At 52.6% G+C, this 25,362-nt stretch overlaps 1 protein-coding gene across 2 annotated transcripts in view; it reads right to left on the bottom strand.

Moving 5' to 3' along the window:
- Window positions 1-1,521: 1,521 nt before the first annotated feature.
- NCKIPSD (NCK interacting protein with SH3 domain) overlaps window positions 1,522-25,362 on the bottom strand; it is a 47,575-nt gene continuing 23,734 nt past the window's right edge. For both annotated transcript variants that reach the window (XM_035337418.1, XM_035337419.1), the window contains exons 5-14: window positions 22,553-23,181; window positions 16,228-16,398; window positions 14,542-14,628; window positions 13,623-13,761; window positions 8,805-8,885; window positions 7,403-7,531; window positions 5,421-5,513; window positions 3,723-3,895; window positions 2,633-3,158; window positions 1,522-2,602 (exon numbers count right to left, since the gene is read on the bottom strand). In XM_035337418.1, coding sequence (XP_035193309.1) covers window positions 2,955-3,158; window positions 3,723-3,895; window positions 5,421-5,513; window positions 7,403-7,531; window positions 8,805-8,885; window positions 13,623-13,761; window positions 14,542-14,628; window positions 16,228-16,398; window positions 22,553-23,181 — 1,706 coding nt within the window. In that variant the 3' untranslated portion in view covers window positions 1,522-2,602; window positions 2,633-2,954. The remainder of the gene's footprint in view (window positions 2,603-2,632; window positions 3,159-3,722; window positions 3,896-5,420; window positions 5,514-7,402; window positions 7,532-8,804; window positions 8,886-13,622; window positions 13,762-14,541; window positions 14,629-16,227; window positions 16,399-22,552; window positions 23,182-25,362) is intronic.

Here is a 25,362-nt window from a genome sequence, read left to right as displayed (position 1 = left end):
GGGCTCGGCGCCGCCCCCGCCTAGCGGCGGCGATGGGCGCCCCCCGCCCCGCTCCGCTCCGCTCCGCCGCGGCCGGGGGTGGCGGCGGCTCCTCCCGCAGCCCCAACATGGCTCCCGCCGCCCCGCCCCGCTCCGCCCGCCGCCGCCATCTTGAGGAGGGCGGGCGAGGGGGGGGGGAGACGGGCTTGGGGTAGTGGGCTTCGCCGCCCCCGGGTTCTGCCGAACCGAAAGGCGCTCGTTGTTCTCGTCGTCACCTCGTTGTCGGTGACAAACAGCGCGGCCTGAGATGCTGACGCTGGTAACGGGCTCCCCGGTGACGGGGGTTTACGGTCCCGTTAGTGCCCAGCACCAGCGTGAGGTGCAGGTGATGGGGCGCGCTGGGGAAGGAAGGGACGAGTTGGGGGTGAGAGGAATTGAGGGAGAGGTGTGTGGGGAGAAGGGGGGATAGGGAAGGGCAGGGAGCACCCAGGGCCTCCCTGCACAGCCCAGCCGAGCTGGGCGACCTGCCTGGAGGAAGGCGAGGAGATGCTGTCAGCCCCTGGGCACAGCGGGCTGGGGGCCACCGAGGGGTTTGGGTCCCCACAGGGGTGCAGATGGGGCCACGGCCCCCCACATACCGTACCTGCAGCACAAACACCCGTGTCAAACCCACCCGTGGCCCCTGCCCCTGTTCACCCACCAAGCACGGCCACCACCCCTCAGGACAGCATGTGGTGGGTGCAGGTTTCTAAGCCCCGGAGAAGCCGGCACGAGGGCTTGTAGCAGGCCGGGGGCTGTGTCAGCACCGAGCTGTGTGCGTGCTCTGCCTGGGGGGATTCACGTTCCTCATGTGCCTTCCCCAGCCCCCTTAGCCTAACTGCAAGTGGCAGAGCAGCCCTGGCCCGGTGACAGCCTGACCTACTTTGGGGAAGTGCCACAGCCCTCAGGCCAGCACTAGAGACCGGGCGCTGTCACCTCCCCACCAGAACGTGCCAGCTTCATGCCAGCCTCTGCCCTCGGCTCGTTAGGCAGGGTGCCTCCTTAACCACAGCATTTGCCATCAAAAAACCCCATCAGAAGAGAGGTGATGCTTTTAAAAAATTATGAAAGCTTTCAAGTTTATTTGCTCTAATTACCCAGCTGACAGCTCGGGAGGATGAGGAAGTCATCGGGGTATTACTGGCACAAAATAGTCGTAATTGAATCATTCCAGACAATAAACCAGAGGTGCAGGTCACAGATTGCTTCCGCTGCACCAGCCCCCCAACACCCCGAGCTGCCGCAAACACGCTGATAAAGGGAGATAGCACCCTAATAACAGCCTGAAACAGCTACTGGAAACACGTGTCTCGGTGCTGGAAGCCAAGTGTGGGAAAACTGACTGCAGCACCGCTCCCGTTTGGGGTGAGCAGCCAGAGCTTTGCTTTCCAGGCAGCAGGCACCCACCCCACAACCGGCACCCAGCCACCCCCCTGCCTCGGTCCCCCCTGGACAGGGCTCACCCGCACCACGCTGGGACAGGCAGGGCTACGTTCACACAAGTCCAGTTTAAGACATTTTATTCCTCTGCATGTTACACTTAGTGTTTAAGAAAATACAGGATCCCTTCTGACATTCATACATTTTTACAGGGGAAAAATAGGTTTCTCTATGAGGGCGGTTATTAAGCTTTGGACACTCCCAGGCTGACTTGGGGTCCTCACCCCTCTGTTCCTGAGCATCGCTGCCCCTGTGCCCAGAGCCCAGGCCTGCAGAGCAGAGCTCAGGTGTCGTTTCCTCAAGCTCCAAAACACAGCGCCCAGTACTTCCAGTTCCAAATGCCAATAGCTCCTACCAGGATACTGCCAAGGAACAGCTGGGGACAGGGAGTGACCAGACTGCGGACACACATATTTAAGAGACCCACATTGTTAGTGTGTGTGACCATCTGTAACAGGGAAACAGGTTAACCCCATTTGCTAGAAACATAGAGGAAATATAAATAAGGGTTCCCCACACTCGTGCATAGTCACAAACAGCTACTGGACACCAGGCTCACGCTGCCTCTGAGCACTGCCGCATGGAGAGGAAGGGCAGCGAGGCAGAGCTGCTACGAAGCTCAAGGCAAGAAAATCCACAGGCTTTACAAAGAGAGTGCCCCTGCCCACACGCAGCCTCTCTGCCCGGGGCAATGCTGCTAGAGGCGGCAAGCAGCAGCTTCTGCTTGGCAGGACGTGTCTTTGCACTGCGTCCACGCCAAAGGCTTCCTAAGAGCAGCGCTGCCCAGGCGGCTGTTAGTTGTAGGCTGCCACCGTGGGCAAGAAATTCAGATTTAAACATCACTAGAGAAAGCAGGTTGAAAAAAGCAGCTGCTGCGATAAGACCTCTATGACCTTACGTGGACTGCTACCCCGAGTCAAAGCTGAGGGCCAGGAGGGAGGGAAAGGCTCACTAGACAAGGCGTTAGACCGCGAGCAGGCTACCTCCCTTGGCAGGGCTGCAGCACATTGGCACTAGCAGCAGCAAACAAAACAGATGTTACGAAAGCTTCTTCCAAGCACCAGCGGACTCCACTTGGACACTGCAGGGAGATGCACATGGAAAAGAAGTGATACTCGAAGGCAAAGGCCTTTCGCTTCGGGACCTCAGGACACCAGCGCAGCTGAACGCACACCGCCACCCTGGCTAGAGTCCCTCTCGAGCTCTCTGCCCCTCGTGCCCGTTAAACGCCTCCTGCCCGAGTGCTGGAGGCAAACCACGTGCCAGCGCCCACCCCGCTCTGCCCAGCGCCAACCTCCCGGAGCGCCAGGCCCCAGGGCACCCCACGCCGTTCCTGCCGCTGGCGTTTCTAAAGGGCCGGTGAACACTGTCCGAACCTAGGCCTCGCACGGAGGGATACAAGGTATGAGCTGTACTGGAAGGAAACGGGGAGGAAGTGTCAACAAGAGACGTCTTTGATCCAAGTGGTTCAAACTCCAGTCCGAGCCGAGGGGCAGTTAGCTGGTACCGGGAGAGATCTCTGGGAACTCCTTGTAAATCTCCAAGATGATCAGTTTGTCCATCTGGCACTGCTGCCCCTCCTCCTCCTCCCCTAGGATGCGCTGCAAGATGCCCTGCAGGTCAGAGAGGCGGTGCTGGTGCTGCAGATACGGCGTGGAGCGGATGATGGCGTGCATCAGAGACAGATACTCCATCCTCAGCTGCCAAGTGGGAGGGGAGAAAAAACAGAGAGCACAATGAAAGATTCAAAGTGAGATAAACATGCATGCCAGCCTCCATTACAGCATGAGCACAGGAACAGCTGCTGCTGCATGACCAGCCAGAGAGCAACTCCAAAGGCACCTCTTTGCTTAAGGACTCGTTAGGAGCTACAGAAAGCTGTACTTTTCCCACAGCACCCTAATATCGCTCTTGACCCACTCGAACACAGACATCCCGTCTCTTCTAGTAACAAAACCCAAGAGATCCCTCCTACTTCTGCTACTCACAGAGGGGCCCAAAGGTTGCTGGACAGAAGGGTGCAGACCACCAGAAGCCTGGCAGATGTTTCTTCAAATACACCTTTCTACTGCTGTGCGCCAGGCAGGATAAATCCCCCCTCCTCCTCCTCAGACCCCACGACAGATTTGGGCACCCAGAAATGCTGTGCCCACCCCAGGACTCCACTCCTGTCTGCACCAGCAGGCCCTACAGAGGGCAAGGACAAACACTAGTGCTTTGGGACTGTGCTCCCTTTCTCAAAGCCTACAGCTTCCTGCAAGCACCTTGTCTCCAGGGGAGAGATCAGCGATCTGCCGCACCAGGATGTCTATCAGGACCATCATGTCTGTGTGGTAGAAGATGCTGGCTGTATCCTTGCTGGCAAAGATGTCCTGCAGAAACTTCAGCACTGAGTGCGGCGGCTGAGGCTGATGCTTGAAGATACAAACTGGATCATCTGGAGGTGGCAGAGAGATTGCATTAAGGCACGCACTCCTCCCACCTTCAGTGTCAACCCCTGCGTTAGGCCCTACAGGATTTGGAGGAGGCTGCCCTGACCTCCGTGAGCTGCTCCCTGCCCTACAGCTAGCTTTTGTGCCAGCAGACCTCGGTGCCTCACACAAAGCTGCGTAATCAGGATGGCAGCTCTGCAGGGCACCAAGCAGAGTCCAAATTCATTAGCATTAGCATTAATCATTGTTTATGTTTCACCTAACATCCCAGGTGAAAGCTCATTAGTGCATCACCTCCTCCCAGCGCCTCCCTTCCTTGCTCAACAGCTACCACTCATTTTCTCCCTGGTTTATTAAGTCTGGTCGAATGACCCCTCTGAAAAGCCCACCAGGGCCTGTGTCAGAGACAAGCTTTCACCATGGAGACGAGGCTAGTACCATCCTGGAAGCACGAAGAGAAACACCTCCAAGTTTCAGTTAGCCGTCGCGTCCTGTTTTCTACCAAAACACGTCCCTGCAGACCACAAGAGGGGCTCTAGAACGCTGCAGGACCCTCCAGCAGAAGGAGGGCACAAGAGAAGCATCTTCATTAGGTTTTTGCCCCCCTCTTTCTTCCCCCAGCCCCTCAAAGTAAGGTGATCCCTGTAGGGAATCTGGCATGGAAAAGGCTAAACAAAGGCTTTGGGACGAGGCCAGACAGAGATGCAGGCTGTCCTCAAGCTGATATAGCGTGGAGACTGATTTGCAACCCCAAAGAGAACTAAAGCCTGAGTAAGACGAGCTGCAAGCATCATAGGATGAGTTATTTACCAGCAAATCAACAAAATGAATCTCGGGCAGCAAAGCCCCTGTGATCCAGAAGGTATTAGAAAGCACAATAGTGGCATGCAGCACAGGCAGAAATACCTGGCGCTGCTCTGCCTGCAGCCAGCTCCAGCTTTCTCACAATCTGCCGTGCAAAAGGCCCTGCACATGCAGCGGCTTTCACTCCACGCCTGGAGCGGGCGCAGAGCTAACCCTCTGCTGGCAGTTTGGAGATGGGAAGTTTCACTCTAAGCGGCCTGTCGGAAAGCAGGAACTCCCTCTGGATCTGTCCCCCGGAGCAGCTGACTGCCAGCACACGCTGCGGTTTGTGTGCCAGCGCTGACGGAGCCCCGTCTGTCCGAGGACAGAAGTGGCCCAGCACCAGCTTTCCTCCCGACAAGAGCTTGCCTAGAGGCAGCTGCACTGCGAGACGGGGCTGGCCTGACACAGGAACACCAGTTTGCCTGGAAAAGCTGGCCCAGAGGCCTCTCTCCCTTCCCTGCTGCAGTCAGTATTGCTTCATTCTTTATGCAGCTCCATCCTCAGCAATGCAGCCTGTCACCCTCACAAACTCACCGGGAAGCAGCGCATCCTGCCCGAGCCTCCAGCTCCTCAGCTACCTGCATCCGACACATCCCAGCCCTTCAGGAGCACCGGGCTCCTCTCCCCAAGTCACCATTAGCTGCACCCCCCCGCCAGCCCCGTAAAAACGCTACAACCACTCACCTCCCCTGTTCAGCAGCAGCAGCAGCTTCTCCGTGAACGTCTTGACATTTGAGTGCTTGCTTATCGTAGTCATGATGACACTGTGTTCTGGAACTAGGGAAGAAACCCGTTCAGCACCTGCCTTTGTTTGAGGAGATCACAGTAACACCACCAACAAAAAAAACAGCAGCAGAGGGCTCCTACATCACATCGCTGCTCTGGGGAGCTACGGGGAACCAGCGTGAACCAAAGAGTTTCAGCCTCCCAGAAGGGGCAAGCAGGGAGAGGGACTGATAGGAGAGGTGAAACAAGTCTGGAAGCAATGCATTAATTAGGTCTGTGTGCATCAGATTCACATGTGGGCTTCAGTTCAGCGAGCCCAAATACCTGGTAGAGGCTTCATACGGTGGAACACGGCCTCTGCTCACAGACCTCTGAAGCCAAGGGCTCCTCTCTCCAGCACCTTCACACTTCGTATCAGCAGTGCCCCGCTAGAATTCATTGCCTTGTAAGCTCTCACAAGAAGAGATGGCCAGCTCCTAGAATCATGCCAGAAGGGAAAAGCACTTCTCCCCAGCACTCAGCACCGGGCTGTGCCACAGGAAGGGTTGAAGAGTTCCTCCAGAAGTCCCCTGACCTGCTTTGGGGGTGGTTTCTTGTAGCTAAAATACACTCACCCCAGCAGACCTTATGCACGTGAGTGTGCACGCTGAGAAGCATCCGAACAGCACAGCATGGCTACTTCTGTGCCAGGATGGGCGACCCTATAATATTTCATGGGCTGCGAAGGGCTTTAGGATCCTTCACATTGAAAGGCACCAATATAATTCATTTTAGAAAGTTTTTTTTTTTTTTAAAAAAACTAAATGCACAACTGAAATCACCTGAAATACAAGACAGATGAACCTTGCAGACCGAGGAATAAACATTCCATCCACTAATAAGCAACCCGAACATCATTTAACATGTTCTTTAGCATCAGAGAACAAGTCACCGCTCTCGGCTACACCCCAGGTGGGCAATAATCCCCCAGAAACACACTGCCTGTCATGCATTATTGCCTAATTACTGCAGTCAGGAAGTATATGGGTAGCTGTGAGAAGGTGTCATGAATGAGAGCAGCAGGGACTTTGCCTGATCAGCCTCTGTGCAATCCCCTTTCACATGAAATTAGGCACTTTCACCCAAATATCTTGTGTTGTGCTTCATTAATAAAAGGTAAGTTACTGGACTTGCTCCTTTATCCACAAAGCCAAGCATAAAGGCATGAAGCTGACCAAGAGGAAATAATTAAAGCCAACTGGAGCAATAGGAGGTTTTGCATGCTCAGGGTGAACAAGTGGCCTCTCTTCCCAGGGCATGGCACTACTCCAGTCTTCCAGCACCAGGCTTTGAAGCTCACAGACAGCCCTGGGAGGAAGAGGGCAAATGCCCTTCTCTGGGGACCGGAGGTTTTGTCTGTTAAGGAGCTCAGCAGGGAAGGGACGACTGAGAACGAGGGGAGCCAGGGCTGTAGCTCAGGTTAAGGTTGAAGAGCCTGGCCCCAGTGTATGAGCACTGAATGAAGTGCAAGAGGTGCAGCGAGGTAAGCAGGTCTGTGAAGACCTACAAAAAGCAGACGACTTTTCTTTTTGGACTGATTTCAAGAAACGCCCATTGGAGCATCTTCTTTTCCAAGTGAACTGTGCCTGAGTTAGCCACGTACACGCTCTACAAGCTCAGGCCAGCAATTGCTTTGATCCAGCCAGCTTGCAAGTATGGAGAGAAATCCACCGGGCTTCAGAGGGTCAGCTGGTTGGACATGGGCTCTCAGGCTGTTCTTTCCTCTGGGGTTTTGGGCAGTATTGAACAAGACTAAAGCCTTGGGGGAAACAGCGTACTGCCAGTCTATGGGAGCTGGACAGGTTTTCACAGCCCCAGGGAGATTCTGCATCCCCATTCTTCATCCCCTCACTGCTCCAGACCACTGAAGTCCTGCCAAGGCAGAACAGCACCAAACCAACCTGGAATGTGGAGATTGAAGGCCAAAAGGACGTTGACAAACAAGTCAGGCAGCTGGTCAGTGGTGTCTGAGGGCAGCCCGTCCTCAATCACGTCCAGCAAGAACTGCACAAACTGAGAGTTGAGATGTTCTGCACAAGGAGAAAGATGGGCATTTACAGCACTGTGAAAATAAAACCGAGCAACGAGGGACCGTGCAAGCCACTTCCCCATGCTTTAATGCTTAAAACCATTAGTGGAGTGCCAGTGTCAGCCACCAGGGAATTAACAAATGTCTTTGTGCAAGAGACAAATGACTCAGAACTACCCACAGTTCAGACAAATGCTGAATGTTGGTCTCCCACTGGCAATTTTTTGGAGTAAATAAAATGCCAGATTCTGCTTTAGCTGTTGTTCCAGCATCACTGCTACCCAGGAAGGCTTCAGATAGGAAGAGATTTGTATTCTTGACCACTGGCTTAATCCATCTGTTTAAAAAAGAATAATCATCCAGATCATTAGTAATAACCCATTTTTCAATTTAGCTATTAAGAAAGCTCAGGAGCTCATGCAAATAAGTCCACCTGCTGGAAATAATTGCCAGGGTTATGCGAGGAGAGAAAAGCAGGAGATGTGGAGACTCACTCCTCAGTCCCTGCTGCACCGGCTTACAGCTTGTACGTGTTTATTGGGGTGTTAAGGTGAAGCTGCTGAGGAGATGATTATGAAAATATCTACAGTGTTTCTACAGGAAAACTGAACCCAGAGCTTCCCAAGTATTGGGAAAACAATACCTGGCCAGGGAAAGAAACAGGCAGAGAGCGCTTTCTAGCTGAAGGTTGAAATGAAGGGACAATGGATAAAACAGATCTGGAACAACATTTGCTCTTCCCTATTGATTGCAATACTCTCAATCATCTCTGCTCTCACTAAGAGCTTGAAATTCACAGGGCTGCACCACACTGTTACAAGGGAGAGCAGGGAGAGGCCACGTTATGCAGCTGATGGATTTAGTGGGCGTTCGTGGAACAGTCTGGACTCAGCCTCATCAGCAGACAGAATGTCTCAGACAAATAAGAGGCGCATGTTGTCATGAAGGACAGCAGTAAAAAAATATTTGGGTAATTATGCCGCTTCGCCAGAGTGGTGGGCCAAACTGCATCTTCTGCAGCATGGCATCAGCCCTCCACTGCTCCAGCCCAGATCTGTGCTGGAAATCTGTCATCTCAGCTCAGTGTTTCCAGCAGGCAGGCTCTAGTGGTGAAGAGCAGACCCCGTTCTTGCCTTGCTGATGTTGAGCTCTCCCCTAGCTGTCCCCGCTTTGGGCACCAGAAAAGCTCCCTCTCCTGTGCCTGCTGACGTGCCCCAGGTGTCCCAGCATCAGCTCTGCCATCCTACCCAGCCACAGGCACGTGCCGCTCTTACCGTAGTGATGATACGGAAGGGGCTCCCCCATGGAGAATATCATTGCCAGCACCAGGGCAGAGTAGCACATCTTCTGATGATCTGCAAGACAAACCCAGAGGTCCTGCCATTAATTCTCCTGAGGGTGCCACATGCTATTCCCCAGCTGCAGAGGGACAGTCACACACAGATATTTAACACTGATTAGGCTGCTCTTTGTTCCCATATTTATTGAACTATAGGGGTGTTTTTCCCTTGTTTAAGCACATGCCTTCTGTGCCATGCATTTCTGAATCAATTTAAAAACAATCACAACAAAATTCTCAATTTTTTTCCCCTTCCACTTACGAGGATCTGGGCAAACTCGATGTGAATAATTAAAAACCTCCCCTGCACAGTCCCAGGACGCATTCCATAGTTATGCAATTACTGAACCCAAAAAAGCATCCATCTGGCCACCTTGAAATACCGCCTGTTCCAACCAGCACCACCCCCGGACCGCTGTGCTGCTCGTCACCGTCTCCGCACTGCTCCGCTTGTGCTACCTCAGCTCTGCCCGGAGGTACGGGAGGTCTCTGGGGAGCCCAGATCCTCGCTCGCGACTCCGGCTGTGCATCTGCCCGCTTCCCAGGCCACACGCATCTCCAGCGCTAGCACGTCCTGCAGCCTGCTAGTCCAACACAATTTTTTGCTGGCAGCAGCTCTATGTAAATATCCCACGGAACCACAGCCGGTGCCTGCCCGGAATTGTAATTAACTGATACACCTCAGTAGATATTTGCAGGGGGGGAAAGAAGTCACAGAATACGATCTGTGTTATAACAAAAGGCAGCCTCCATCCATTTTAGCGAGTCTGAAGACGATAGGCAAAGTTGTATGATTTTTATGAAGCAGGTTACCACACGAACTGGCGAAATAAAGTTCAGCTGCACCTGCCCAAATAGCCTACAGGCACCTGTTACAAGAAAACCGTGTGCTTTGTTATTAAAAGACCAAAACAGTACTTCTTATCGGACCAGAAAACAAAGTCCCCTCGATGTCTGATCCTTCCCTGCAAGACATACGGGCTCCAGCTCCCCCCCCGACCCATTAAGACGTATCACTGCTCTGTGCACAGATCAATCCACCTCCAAGCACCCGTGTCCTGCAGTTTGATTTTGGCTGCACAGGCTGATGCCTTCCCCGCTACCAGGTGCTCCTGGAACTGGCCGCTGGACTTGCAGCACTTGGCAGCTCACAGATGTACTGTCAGCACCAGGGAAAAAATAAAGCCTATCTGCCTAATAACTGAGAAGTCACCTCAATAAGCAGAGTCTGGGTAAAAGTTGCTCCTAGACATAAGCAACCAGCTGCCATGGGCATGTTCCCATGTCTGGGAGTGCTTTTTTCCTAGTTGTGGTCTCTTCACTCCTTCCTCCAAGGCATCTGGAGCTAGCACCAGAGGCGGGATGCTGCAGCAGGTACAGGGGCCTGCTGTTCCTGTGTTCTTCGTAAGGCTTTCACGATCAAAACATTTTCTCTCATCGCATCAGGAGCAATAAAATAATGATCTGAGAACTAGCAGCCAGTGATAAACATACAGTTGTAGAAAATATGGAGATTAATTAGACGTGGATGGGGAGGGTGGCTTCACATGTCCTTGGCCCATCTGCCATGAGCTGATGTCCATTCACCTTGGCTGATGGCCGACTCACTACTAGGTGGAAAATCCTGTTGGATTTGCCTAAGAATGCTGAATGAAAGGACGATGACAGTCCGAAAGCTGAACTCAGAGCAAACCTGGATTACCCCGGTGCACTCACCACAGACTCTACAAGATTTTGGAGTGTTCCTGCTGTGACAAGTCTCATCCAAGGCTGCGTCCCTTAACATGCTGAAGAACAGAGTAATTGCCAGCCAAAGCACAGCCTTTTCCCTTTCAGAGCCTCACGTGTGGCTGCAAGCACGTAAATAGCATTAACACACCTCTCCTGAAGCAGAGGGACGCTGCTGACGTCAGACCGATGAGTGTCACTCAAGTGGCCACGACGGGTGGCAGAGACGTGGCTGTTTACTCACCGGCCTGCACTTCTCGAGCCTGCTGAGGTACCGGCGAGAAAGCTGCTGTTACGTGCGACAGGAATTTCTCAGGGGCCTTCAAAGACCTTGCTTCCCACCTCTAAACAGAGCAGCACAAATTCAGGCACTGGGAGCAGACACAGCTGTCTACAACTGGAATAAAAGGAGCCTGGCAGCTGACTTGCACGTACACTGAGCTGCAACAGGGGAGAAAGTCACAATTACTGAGTGGATTATCCCCGGCTGCTTTCTATGGAATTGTTCTGGCTAATTCTGCCTCACTGTGTCTTATCATAAGCTCCTCTAACACTGATAGATGTGCAGGCCAGGCACATCAGAGGGAAGTGGCTGTCCAGAAGCAATAAGACCCAAGCATCTGGCAGAAGAACTGGCCAGCAGCCAACACGCCTGCCTCGACCCCAGGGTAAAGCTCCTTCTCATCAAAGGCACCCAGCATCCACGCGCAGAGCTTCGGCCTCGGCTGCTCTTCAGTAACAAGCCAGGAGGGATCCCACAGAGCTGCTGCAGCCAGTTCCACGGTCCCCGGTGGCTCAGTGCTGGCACTGATTGCTCCGGCCCCTGCCATCCACAGAAGGGATTAGCTATTGCACGGTATGTCACGGATCAGCTGCTATTCCCCAGTTCCACGTACCAAAATACGCTCAAGTCATTCCAGCATTCAAGGTCGTGTTTTCACACGAGGCACTGCTTGCCATTTGGCAGCGGGACACAGAGCAGGAAGCACCAGAATGGCAGGAGGGGACTACTAATGCCCTAATTCACCTCTGAAGGACAGATACGTCTGGGTCAGGGATGGTTACTTCGCTGCAGCCCTGCCGCGAAGGCCAGGACTGGATGCTGCACAGATGAAATGCTTGCAAGCATCAGCGCAAGGAGGGCAGCACAGCATCAGGACGTCACTTTGAAAGGCTCCTGTAACCAAAGGGCAGCTTTTAACTGTTTAACTGTATTGCCTACATATTACAGCAAGGAGGGGAAAAAGCATCTCACTTGAGACAAAGTTAAGGAAAAAAGGGACAGCGCACAGCTGCAGGTTAGAAGCCCGGGGGACGTAGCAGAGCCACTTTCCGTTCACTTCCACTGCAATGCTTTTAAGTCCCCAAGGCAGAGTCTCACACTTGCTAGGAGATGGGCCTGATTCTGCCCACCACAGGTAGATCAGCAAAGGTGTACAGAAGTCACCCATGTCAGAGCTTGATGCTCCAGCACAAGGCAGAGGTAGCTGTGCTACTTGGGATGATGCAGCCCCTGGGAAAACGCCCTGGACAGCAACACCGTGACCCGGCGGGACGTAACAAGGGGCTCTGAGACAGCTCAGGATCAGCTGAACAGAGCAGAAGACTGAAGGAGCAGAGCAGAAGACTGAAGGCTGCTTGCATGGCACAGGAGAGGTTCACCTGGAGACGATCTTTACAAGTTAGTGACAGGAGCATAATAAAGTTTATTTTTGGCAGCACAAAATCAGTAGTGTTGTCAGAGAAGCACAGTCATAGCTCTGTAACCGAGTATTATTTGCTTCTCAGGCAGAAATACCTCCGCCTAGGGAAGAGGCTTCTCATGCATATACTCAAAAAACACCAACAGTGTGACAGGTTCACTGCATATAATTGATATGCTGCGGTAACACAAGGAGAAAGCTTAGCCAACACGGGCGTAATGATCTCAGTCCCTCTCCACACCAACCCAGCGCGCTTTGTGCAGCCCTCAGCACAAACAGCATTTTCAGTCAGTCCCCACACGAGAAATACCTGCACTCCAAAGCATCTCAGCAGAGGTGAGCACAAAGCCTTGTGGCTTGGCTTTCACCCCAAACTCCCCTGCCCAGACACCGGATTAACCCCGTTAGTCCTGCCCACCACACAGGCTGCTTGGCACAGGCTGTAGCAGACCAGAGACAGGGACAATTATTACGCACGTCCACGGAAGTCGTCTTTATATTTCCATGGCTCACGTGAAATGGGTGTGATGGTCCTGTTCTGAGCAGAACCGTCACCTACAGGCTCATCTCCAAATTGCACTTCTCCACCGGCCCCAGGACACTCACAACAAACCAACAGCGTGCAGGCTGCAGTCAGGGCACAGGCAGCAAGACTCCAATATTCAGGTTCTTCTGATTTGAGGCACACAGTCACTCAACGGCTACTTTAATTGCAGGCCACAATTAAAACAACACAACACATTTTCAATATCCACTTAAGGGAAAATGGAGTATGTGCCCCCGGCAACGCTGGTGGCCAATGGACTGACTTCAAAATGAGAAGCTAAGTTGTGACTCCCCAGCACCAGGCATGCATAAAGGGCTGGAACATAACGTCATGGCAGTATTGCTACACGTTCACCTTGTTCTTTGATTCTTCCTGGGAGATAAAGGATACTGAGCTAAGTAGGAGCTCTGGGAGACAACAATAGCAAAATCTGGCAACACAACCACCAGATCTGCAGGTGTCTCTGGTCAGCATCATGAATCAAACTGGAACAGCTCAAAATGTGCTTTAAGACCTGCACAAGCAGTGACATGGATCACTAGTGGCACGTTCAAGAGCTAGAGGGCCTTGCACCATTGGACTGAAACATCCTCTGCCATGCATTCTCCACTTACATCTGTAATAACCCGAAAAACTGTAAAAACAGACACCCTTATTCCCAGAGCACTGAGCACGTAGAGCAGTCAGGCAGTGACAGGCTACCAGTGCTGCTGTAAATCCATCCATCTAATGAAAAGACGTCCCTGGAGACCTGAGCACAGCAGCTGTGGCTCACCTTGTGTGTGAGTCTGCATGTCTCGGGCCAGCTCCATGGGCAGCACAGAGTTGACAAGAGTTGAGATAACTGCAGCATCCAAGTTGCACATGGCTCCAAAGCATTTCAACAGCAGCAGCCGCAGTGGCACCCTGTGTTCCTGCAAAAACGATTTATTAGGTCAAATCACATCCCAGATGAGGGCTTACCCAAAGGTGAGAGACATAACTGGCTCAAGTTCCCGCTGCTGGGAAAGCTACAGATCCTCCCAGGGTAACAGTGAGCCTAATGCTGAGCCCTGGGTTCAGATACAGATGTGCCAGATAAAAGCTAAATGCAGCGAGGCTTGATGTGCTGTAGCTGGGGAGTCAGACAGGATGGGGAAAAGTCTCCAAGCCCCGCAGCATCCTATGATGGCAAGGTCTAGGAGAGAGGGGGGCAAAGCAACGCTGCATAGCCATTGAAGGCAGAACTTCCATTTTTCCTGTGAATACTGATTTTCTTCGTCACTCCCAAGGCTTCTGCTCACAACCTACTTTCCTAAGCAAAGCCATTTACTAATGCACAGGAGTGCATCAATTAAATGAGGAGCAGTCACAGCCTGTCAGCTTACCCAAGGCATCCTCGGATATCCATTCTCTAGACATTAGAGATGGCGATTCTGTCCCTCAACGGAGCTAATGAAAGCAGCAAGCTTTCCCCTTCACAGGGCTAGCTTCCGCTCCAGCGTCTGTAGCCTCCTCTGCTCGTCCATGCAGCGTGCATGCATAACACAAGATTTGCCAGCATGGGGAGAGACGTGCTACAACTCCAACAAGTTCACAGAACTGCCCTATCCAGCGGGAACGCGTTTCATATATTCATCAGAGCAACCCTGCTCTTTTGCATCTTCAGGGAAGCCTCAAAAAGAAGAGATATTCAACGCACGCTGCCACCTTACCATCTGATAATACGCCACAAGGGACAGGACGGATTCAAACTCATTCTTCTTGCACATTTTCTTGCAAACTTCTGGGTCTGCATCTGTCTGGAAGCAGGAATGAACTGGTCAGCCCAGTGACATATCAAAGCAGCGAGGCGGCTGCTGCAGAGAGCTCCAGGGAGGCTAGCTGCTCTTCGATTTCAGTAGCCCCAGCTCGACCGCCTCACAAAGCAACCAAAGCTGGAGCACAAACAGCTCCAAACCCACCACCCCCGAGATTCTGCATCAAAGCGAATTCTTAAACATCTCTGCAGTACAGCACGTCTTGAGCTGAAAACACCTAAAAACCCCTTGACCCGAGCAGTACCTTGATGAGCGCATCCTGCAGTTCTGTATGGCAGCTCCAGTGCTGGTCCCATCCTGAGAAGTACTGTACCCCCCCCACACTAAATCTGGGGGAAATCCTTACACAAAGGAGCAGGCCCCACAGTGAGAAGCTAGCTCATGTTTTGAGCTAAGAGACAACAGCTTTTACTACACAAAAAAAATAATCATTTATTCTGTTTATGTCAGAAGCGGAGAGGAATATGAAATGGGTGCCACAGCAAAGTCGGTGCTGGCACCTGTAACACGGGCCACGTCACTGCACCGAGTGACAGCCCCCATACCGTTGTGCTCCCCGTACGCAGGTGGGCTTATACGGCCTGGAGACAGGACAGCATTTCCCCTGCTGTGCACTGCAGGGATGTGCCTCTCCCATACATACAAACGCTTTATACATTTATAAATGTTTTATGCTTGCTCACAAAAACAGCTTTGAAGCTCTCTTTCATGAGAGCTGAAGAACTTTCACATCTTCGCATTTACTGGGCATCAGCCTCCAAGTACTTGTATGAAAAAAAGACAGGGAGAAAATAACTTGGTCTACCTGGACACACTGGTTATTTGAGAAATCCCCCATGTTTAGAGACAGTTAAGACACTGCTTACAAAGACCAGCAGAGCTTTGGAAGCTACAGTTTGGTGCAGCTCCACATCACGCTTCCACTAAAGACTCACAGCAGGGAGGGTACGTGCAGGCCACAGAAAGGAGCGCTCAGCACACGGCACGGTCCCTGATGCCAGCTTGCAGAGGGACCAAGTCCCATGCAGACCTGCCATCATCCACATAGCACATGCTGTGGCTTCTCCTGGGCTGGTGTGTAGCTGTGTCCTTCCCTAGTTATCAAGTGCTCATCTGTTGGCCTTCCTCTGGTGTGGGGATCCCCTGTGCACGGCAGGGAGCAAAAAAAAATAGGGTACCTTCTGCTGGGTAACATTTATTCCTGGCCACAAAGGTGTTTTAGATGGACCTACGCGTGCAAGAACACTTACAGCATGCTTCCAGGTTTGCTGTGGGAGGTTTTTATTTGTAGGGCAGGTTTCATATGCTCCTTTTCGAGGCAAATGCCATAATCAGCATTAATAACAGTTCTGTAATTCCTTTCATAAGTGCTTTGTAAGGTGGAGTAAAAGGCAGTTCAAGAGTGCTGAGGACCCTGCACAGAATGGGCAAGGCTTCACACCAACTGCAAGAGATGCACAAGAAACCTGCATTCTCTGAAACAGCAAATCTGAGGGCAACACAAAGACAAAGGAGACCAGGAAAAAAAAGAACCAGCACCTGTCTGCTCTCTGCTATGCCTACAAAGAGAAATTTACTCACCAGGATGCGAAGCAGCTCCTCCAGGTAGCAGCAGATGACGTTCTCGTCCTCGTAGAGGGCCCAGCTGCGCTGCTGAGCATCGTCCTTGTGCCTGGCCAGGTCTGCGAAGATCACCTCCAGCCGCTGCTCATCGTGGCAGATCTGTCCCGAGGGCAGCCCTGAGCTCAGATCCTGCAAGAGGACACAGTCAGTGGTCACCGGGGTCCTGACAGGTAGCTGTTGTTCGGGTGATTGTTTCATGCTATCTTCGTCTCAGGACTGGCAGTTGGCCTCATTCAGTCAAGAACTGGCAGCAAAGAGACAGTGAATTTCAGACAGGCATTATTTCAGCTTTCCTACTTGTTGGGGTCTCTACTCCCCCTCGTTTCCTTGCACAGCTAGTGCAGCCAACAAGTCAAATTGGACTCCTGCCCTCAAAAATAGGTGCCAGGACTGGTGCACGGTCACAACGTCTTTAAATCCAAGCTGTCATCACCCTGCTGGAGCTTTAGCTGGCTTCCAAGAACGCTGAAAAAACAAGAAGTTTCACTCAGACAACTCACACTCTTTTTTTCTTACTGCCTGTAATAGCCTATGGCCGAGCCAGTCCAGCCAACGTTCCCAGCTCTTTTCTGGGTGACAAAGCGGTGACGGAGCAGACGCACACCGCAAACTTCCCACTTCCCTCAGCAGGGGCAAAACGTTGAATGGTGTAAGGGTATTGTAAGAACGAGCTGGTTTCCTGAAAGCAGAGCAAGATCAGGAACCGGCACACGGAATGGGGCTGATTACAGATGATGAGCTTAGGCAGCATTAGGAGAGGTAAGAACTAATTTGCAGAAGAACCTAAATTATATACACAAGGGCTTGGCAGCAGTGACAACAAACGGCAGGAGATCAGCAAGGTAGAGGGGAAACGAGCTGAGAAATCCAGACAACGGGGCTAACCAACTCACCGAGACCAAAGCCTGAGCAATTTGGGGATGAAGCCGTCTTGCAGCAGGCGGTGACAAGTCGCGAGCATTCAGTGTGAAGAGGCCTGCCCTGCTATCAGCCAGGGCACCCCGCTGCTGCGCAGCATCTTCCCCTCCCGAACACCCAGAGAAGATTAAATCCTGCCCTGGCACAGCTCCTTTCAGCAGGTGGCAGCGAGCCTTAAGCAGACCTCACGCTACCAGCGGAGCGACTTTGCACAGAAAAACGAGCCTGAGTCCTCCGTCAGGGACAACAAACAGCCACACACCCAAAACAAGAGTGGCACGTGCCTGCCAAGCGAAGGAGCACGCGCCCCTCCTGTGCATCGTCAGCCCTGCAGCCTTCTTGGGAGAACGGCTCCGAGTTTATTAACTGTAACATTTAATCTGCTTTATTAGCAACAGGATTGTTCGTAATTTCTTCGTGGTATTTGGGGTGAGAACTAATTAACTTTGATTCAATTATATAATAAGAAAATATTTTTGTGGCGGCTGCTCGTTACATAATCTTTGCCAGCAGATAATGAAGGAACACACACACAAGTTTAATTTTAACGTCAGGCTCTGTCTTAAACTACCGGGGAGCTGCGGATGGCCAAGCTGCTAACTGGGCAGCCAGCTCTGAGCGAGGACGGACTGCTTTCCGTAAGTGGGCACAGACGAGAAGTCCGTGCTGGGCGGTGTCTGAGCACAGAGCAGGATTGCTAAGGGCTCGCTCGGCCCTGCCACGTCCCTCTGCAGGAGGACCTGCAACCCCGCAGCATCGCCTCCTGGCCTCACGTGCCCCAGCTGCCAGAGGGCTCCCCTCTCCCGTACCTCGGTCCACTGCCGGGGTGTCTTTGGGTGAGCACGTGAGCGATTGCCTGTTTTAATCATCGCTTGGTTCAGCCTCGTATCACCAGTCTGCTTCCCCCGACCCCTCACCTGCAGCCCTTACACCTCCACCGAGCTCCTAAAGGACTCGGAGGAGCCGAGCAGTCGCACGGCTGATGAAGTCGTACCGCAGCTTTTTACACAGATTTGAGACAACTGCTGGAGGGGAACCACTTCGGGAATTCCCTTTGCTGGGGCAGCAAACCTGGCCCCCGCCGGGATGCGGCGCTGCAGGGAGGCACGGCTGCCACACCGGTGACCCGGGGATGGAGGGGAGCTGGGCTGGCTCCCACCACGCTGGCCATGCTTCGGTAAGGTCTCTGAGCTCTTCCTTTTCAGGTGTGCCATCTGCAGCCCAGCGAACGCTTGCTGTGCGGATGTACTGGTCTCTCTCTGGGTGACCGCAGCCCATCCGGCACTGAGCGCAGACGGCTGCGTGAAGGTTGGCAGGGCCCTGTGAAGGCTGCTCCTCTAGCAATTAGCGAGCAAAGGACTTGCCTAAGCACTAATGCATTCCTCCCCCCTCCACATTCACCGTTTCTTACAATATCTCACTAAGGAGGAGCCCTGCTTAGATACGCTAACAGCACAGCCAGATGAGTCAGCCTTGAAAGCACTCACCCCGCTGACTTCCCCATTATCCCAGGAAAGCAAAGGGACAAAGGCTCCCTCGGAGAGAAGCCCAACCCCAGAGAAGCATTTGTGTCTCGTTAAAAGCAATTTCTTCTTCAAGCAGAGCCGAGGGGAACTGACGGCGAGAGGCGACGAGGACTCGGGGCAGAGCTGGAGGAGCGAGGTCTGATGGGGCTCGTCGGGGACAGCAGCCGGCTCACGAGCACATGTGCTGGTGACAGGTCGCAGCCCAGACCTGCAAAGGAAGCCCTCTCACCTCCTGACCTTGCTCCTCCGTCTCCACTGCAGCCAAGAGCCGTTTGACCTCACCCAGCAGCTCGGGCAGATCTCCAAGCCTCAGCTGACCGACAGGGCTTTGTCGGTAGCTTCCGAGCTTCAATCGGAGGCAACCAGAGATGGCTGAGTCACAAGTGGCACATGGCACTGCTAATTCGATAAAAAGCAGGTAAGTGATTTCTAAGCACGCTCACTCAAGGTGTAGCTGTGATAAATTTCACATAGCTATCTTATTAGGCGATTTTTCTTGCCTCACACTCAGCTTAACGAGCCCGTAACCGACCTCCCTAGACAAGACAGCTGTGGTGCTCTCCCCTCCTCTCAGACAGGAGATAATTCTGCAGAGCCCAACGCAATCACACATCACCGATACATACTAATTCCAACGATCCTTTAGGTGCTTGGAAATCAGGCAGCATCTATACTGTCTTCAGCTACAGCCAAATTTCAAAGAGTTCCCGTGAAAGCCAGCTCCACTTTATCACTTACACGGTCGCTGCAGCGATGGGTTTGAAAAAGAGAATGAAGAAAAGGAAGCTGTCATCTGCCTTTGCTCGTTTGGCCCAGTCACCACCCTGCTCACGAGGAGGGGACGTTGCCATGGCCAGGCCAATTGCTAAATGGGGAAGCCAATCGGGCACTTCTGCTCCCGTGGGTCGGGCTTCCCAAAGCAGTGTGATATTTCTGAAGCCTCTTTTGAAAGAGATGAGCCCCCGCGGGCCCTCCTTGCCTGGGCTGTTCTCCCAGCCTAGCTCTGCAGCACCTTCCCAGAGGCTGGGGTGCAAGGCTGCCCAGCAGAGGGGTCTTTCCTCCCTCCATAAAACCCACGCCTGCGTTGTACAGACTCCGCAGTCGAGGAGGAGCAAGGTAAATAAAAGGGAAATGCCACCGCGATTCAACCTTCCGAGAGCACTGGGAATAAGAGCGAGGTAATGGATTCCAAAATTGATTTAGTAAACCAGTGATTTGACTTCAAATTAAGACTGGAACGAGAGCAGAAAGGATACAACTAATTAAAGGCTGTGATATAAGAGGTTGAAACAGGTGTTATCTACTATAACCACAGCAAAGTTTTAATCAAGGATGAAATCTCACTTTGTTTTAGGGGGGTAGAAAAACAAAACCTCGAGAAAATACGCAAAAATATCAACTGTGTGTCTGCATGGATTGGGGTGCGGAGGGATTTCAGAAGTTACAAATTAAAGAAAAAATGCCCTTGACCTAGAACAGATGACTCAGCAAGAAACCTACGCAGAAACCCCTGAGATGGTGGAATGATTTGGTATACCGAACAACACGAAGTCTGCAGCAATGATTTGTACCATTAAACTGGGCTGCTGGAGCCACAGCAGTACAGCCACCGTGTAGTTAGAGCTGCTCTTTTACCCTAGAAGGAACGACCTCCCCTGGTACCAGGCTGCTGTCCACCAGCAGACACACCTCTCTGTGGGATGCTCGGGAAAAACGCACACCCTAACCACGACACTGACATCCGAGCGCTGGGCCAGCCAGCCCTGCCTCTCCCCGAGAGCAGCACCGCTCAGGACACGTAAAGAAGTCTCTTAAGCAGAGACAGGCAGACTGTACCGGGCATTTTTAAGTCTCACAGACGTCCTAAGCGACCTATTTATCAGCTGCAGGTAGATCCATCCTCTCCCCTGCACCACCGGCAGAATTTCTCCGCGTGCCTTTCGAGCTGGCTGCAGCGATGGCCATGAAACAGGTTCTCAAATCCCAGCCGCAGAAACCCGGCACCTTCCACAACCTGACTTCTGTGGCATTACGTTCAACACCTGTTCTCAGGATGCAATAAAGATAAAAATAATAGTCAAATCTTGTCCACGATCCTAGCAACAGAGTCAGAGCCAAGACATGTGCTTGAAACAGCTCTTTTTTTTGCTGAATCCAGCCCGCACATCACCCTGCATTGTTACTGAAGCAGGAAGCAATTAACCGTGGGGTGATAGCCACAAACTGCGGACTGCTGATTGCTTACAGGACGCTATTCCACGAGGCGCTTAACTAGATCATGATTTGATCTGCAATTTGAATGCCAGTAGTTTTCATATTCAAATGCCTCCGAGCAGTTCATTATAACTTTGCCATCAGCGATGGAACTCCAATCTTAGATGCTGATAGGAAACGCACTCCTTGGGGCTGTATTTAACAAGTGGGAGCTAAAACTTATTATCCCTCCAACTAAAGCAGAGGGCTGCCCAGATGTGCTTTGCTATTTCAACGACTGCTGCAAGAAGCAATCTTTTATTTCCCCTCTCTGTCTGTAGCAGAGGAAAGAGGAACAACGTGATCATTTGGTGTACGGTTTAGAACGAGGTCAAGGCGGTTCTCTTCCTCCAGTGGGTGAAAAACTCCTCTTTGGCAGTTGTTTTGAAAAAAAAAATAGGGCTGAAGAACGTTTTAATGTAATAATAGAGAAGTATACATCTGTAGAAAAGTAGTCTTTATCGCTCTGATGAAAGAGCGAACCAGACAAACAGAGGCTTTGGGTACTCCACAGACAGAGAGGAAAACCACAGGGATTTATACTATGCATAGGCATGCTGAATCTATGCGGCACAGCAGAAGAAGAGAAAGTTTATACAGTGCCTTATCTTAATAAAGGCTTTTATTAAAAAGCACTTATTACTAAGGCTCCATTTTCCACAGCTTCTGTTCGTTGCATCCATAGCAGAAAATACCTCTTAAAGAAGTCACTGTTAACTTCTCTGATTTTATGCTGCCACAACGGCTCTCCATAAGCTTTTACAACAACTTGCATCAGAGTAGAGAGAGAAGCAAGAGTAAGCTGGCTCGTTTATTTCAGTCCCCACCCATCTTTTTGCCTCAGCCACAAGCTGGAATAGTTACTCTCCTTCTTGCTTCTGCATAGGTACAGTGAATTAACAAACATTCAACATCGCCTCACTGGGTTCTTCCCCATTCTTTGACAGTAAGCCTCTTGCGATTTTACTTATTCTTCCCTTTTAATTTGAGTTCTTTAGTGTCCCTCTGCAAGCTTGCACTGATTAACAACAATCACGACTGCTAAGCACAGGCTTCATGATCTCCCCTTCCCATCAGATCAAAAAAATGCTCCCAAATAAACCCTACTCGTTTTCTCAGAGCACGTCGAGTGCTGCTGCATGCATCCCATCGCTGCTCGGTCGCCAGCACTGCCCTTGGGACGTGGAAGGCTGTCATCTCCCAGCGACGCACTCGTGTGGTTCGATTCACTGCCGCCCACCTCACCACCTCTCCCCCTGCTGTAACCTCCTCCAAAGCACCCACCCCACCGCCGCCGCCTCCCAGCTCCAAGGCCCCTCTCAGCCCCAAACTCAGGTTTAAGCTGGACACCTGCAGCTGGTTTGGGGAACAAACTCCTGCCTTCCATTTCCCTGCTGCCAGTACTCATGCCTGGTTTAAACCCTTGGTCTCCCCAGCTCGTCATTTACGCCCAGCTCATGCTTTCCCCTTTCCTTTGGCATCTCCCTGCGCTTCCCCACCCTAACACCAGGACAGAATTTCTCCTGAGCTCCTAACGCTGGCACCGTGGCCTCTCAGAGCAGCCAGCAGCGCCCCATGTGCATTACCTTACTCTCCACCACGGAGATGAGAATCTGCTCCATGATGCCGCTGGTTACCGGCACAGAGGTCTGGATGTGGCCGATCACCACGCCGATGGCCACGCGGGACAGCTCGTAGCTGAGGTGGGTGTTCCTGCGAACCAGCTCGATCAGCTCGGCACCTATCGTCTTGGGAACGGATGCCACCAGCCCACTGGGTTCTGGTGGCACCGGCTCCACCGCAGCCGCCTTCTTATCCTCGAGGCACAGGGAGCTGAAAGCATCCAGGCTTGCGGGGGCCGCTGGGGCGGCTTTCTTCCCCTGCGGGGCCTTCTCCCCGTCCACAGTGTGGGACCTCTGGACGCCCCCTTCAGACGGCGGCGCCGGGGCAGCCCGCTTGCTCTGGGGAGATTTGCTGGCCCCGTCCTTGGAGGAAGTCCCGTAGCGGGAGTGGGTGACGGAGCCGGCGTCCAGGTTGCGCGTGATGGTGGTGTGCACGCTGCGGCTGGGCACGGGGGGAGGCGTGTTGGCAGGGCTGGAGGCGGCCGTCGGCAGAGCGGTCTCCGAGGCGGAGGAAGCGGTGTACAAGGTATCCAGGGACGTCGTGCTCATAGACGAGGCACTAGAAGCTGACCCGGGGATAATTTCAACAGCATCTGAAAAGGGAACAATTAAAAATGCCTTAGCAACAGCATCAAAGGGGAAAAAAGGAAAAATACAAATTGCTACAGCGCGGTCCATTAAAAGGTTCATTGTGCATGCTACCAGAGCAGTTTAACTCCTCTTCCTGCCTCACTTATCTCAAAGCAAAATTGTATCAAGTTCCCTCTGGAGCATTCCCACACAATCACCTCTTTAGAAAGGGGAAAACTACCCTATTGAGATGAATACCCTTCAAAGGGCTTAGTGTTTTACGCAGGGGAAAGGAGGGAGGGAGAAACAGGGCTAAGGGACAGAAATAGTCTCTTCCCCTGGCTTAGCAAGGGCTTTTTTTCTGGATTCAGGATGTGAGCCCTCGCTTCTGAATACTACTGGTGCCTGAGTACTGCCAAGCCACTGATGGCTTCCCATGCCAGCACCTCCCTCTTGCCCAGACCTGTCGCTGCAGCACCACGGGCAGTACAACAGCGAGGCTCACGTTTGGTTGGCACACACCTGCAGTCCCTTCCACACCCTTGGGTATCTGATCACAACCCCACAGGCCTGCTAGCGCACACTGCTTTTGCATCCCACCACGTTATCTGCTCTACTCTACTTCCACATGCTTCTCCAGTGCTGACTCACCCTAGCAGGGGTGGCTGTCCAGCCTTTCCAGGAAAAAATACACTACAACCAAAGAGATGTTAAGATTTTTTCTATTCCAAGCATCCAGTCTAATGTACAGTCACAGCAAACCTTGTCTGTTAGTTTCTAGGGGACAGAAGCATATCGAAGCCCACCCCGACCACAAAAACAGACCTTTACTTGGGGAAACACCGAGATATCTTCACCTAGAGCTTGGGGAGACCAGCTGATGTCACCTGCACAAGTATCCCTGCTGCCTTGCAGGGTTTGTTTGGTTTGATACAACTGCTTATCTCCTTGCCTTCGGGCAAAATATCCTTCTGCCGCATCAGATGAGGGACCAGTGGGACAGGCATGTGAAACACCTCCCGTGTGTCTCGCAGCCAACACAAATCACACCCCTTTCTGTGCCTTTGCTGGCCGGACCCCAGCCTTCATGCCCTTTGTTTCTGGAAGCCCAGCCACTGGTAGGAAGGCTCCATCTCATGGCAAAGAGCAAGCTATGCAGAAAGGAAGGACCCCTCCCTCCCACGGTGGGGGGTCAGCATCCCTTTCTTCCTCCTCCTCCCCTTCACAGAGGAGCACGCACAAATTACAGCCCCCACTATGTTTCATTAAGTCAAGATAATGAGTTCAAGGGACCTGACCTTTGCCAGTTCCCGCTACCACGGTGAAAATGGCTCAGCACCATTGCAGAAGCTGGTGCCAGCCTCAAGTTTCCATCAGCGACCTACAATTCAACAGATCTGCCCTGCTTCCCACAAGGGGAGCGAGCTTGAAATGAGCTGTGTCGCTGGCTGCGTATCTATCACGGCACAGGAGAGCCCTTGGGCAGGCTGACAGCATCTCAGCGAAAGGACTGCTCCTTGCCAAAAGGACAGCTCCTTGCCTCCGCCAGCCCCGCCGTGCTGAAGGTGGAGCAGCTCCTGTGCTGGCTCCGCTCAGAAGCGCTCACAAGTAGTGGTCCCCCTGCCTGTTGGCAGCACGCACGTGCCCTTGGCATTCCTGCCGCTTCTTACGGAGACCAGACGCTGATTTCATGAAAATCTCATCTGACCACTGTACAAAGAAAGCACCCGACGGGCGGGCAGCCAAAAGCGGACCCGAGCCTGTCCCAGAAGCACAACCAGTGAGCTCCCCCTGGTGAAGCACCGCGCTTCGCACAGCCTGGACAAGTCCCAGTGCCTTGCCGGGAGGGACCTGTGGTGCTGCAGGACAGAAACGGCCACCAGGCTCCTGTACCGAGGCAGTGCTCCGGCCGGATTAGCTGGGTGAGCAGGCAGGAAGGCTGGTCTGTGAGTCCCAGGGGGACACCATACCCGGTTATCCCTCCACAGCCAGCGGGAGAAAGCACCGTGCCAGGCTGCCAGGGCCCCTCACGGACCAGAGGGGACACAAAGGAGCGCTGGCCACCAGCTCGACATCGCTAGGGCTGAAACCTGTAGGAATTTAAGCCCCAGTGGTCCCGCTGGCACCAAAAGGATGTATTTCTGAGCAGAAAGCAAAAGCAGCTGGTCACCGTGACTGCTATGCTGCCTGCTTCTTGCCCACGA

This window comes from Oxyura jamaicensis, chromosome 12 (genome assembly GCF_011077185.1).
Source record: "Oxyura jamaicensis isolate SHBP4307 breed ruddy duck chromosome 12, BPBGC_Ojam_1.0, whole genome shotgun sequence".
Classification (NCBI taxonomy): Eukaryota; Metazoa; Chordata; class Aves; order Anseriformes; family Anatidae; genus Oxyura; species Oxyura jamaicensis.
Note: the sequence above shows the minus strand (reverse complement) of the source record. Positions and strands in the feature narration are given on the sequence as shown.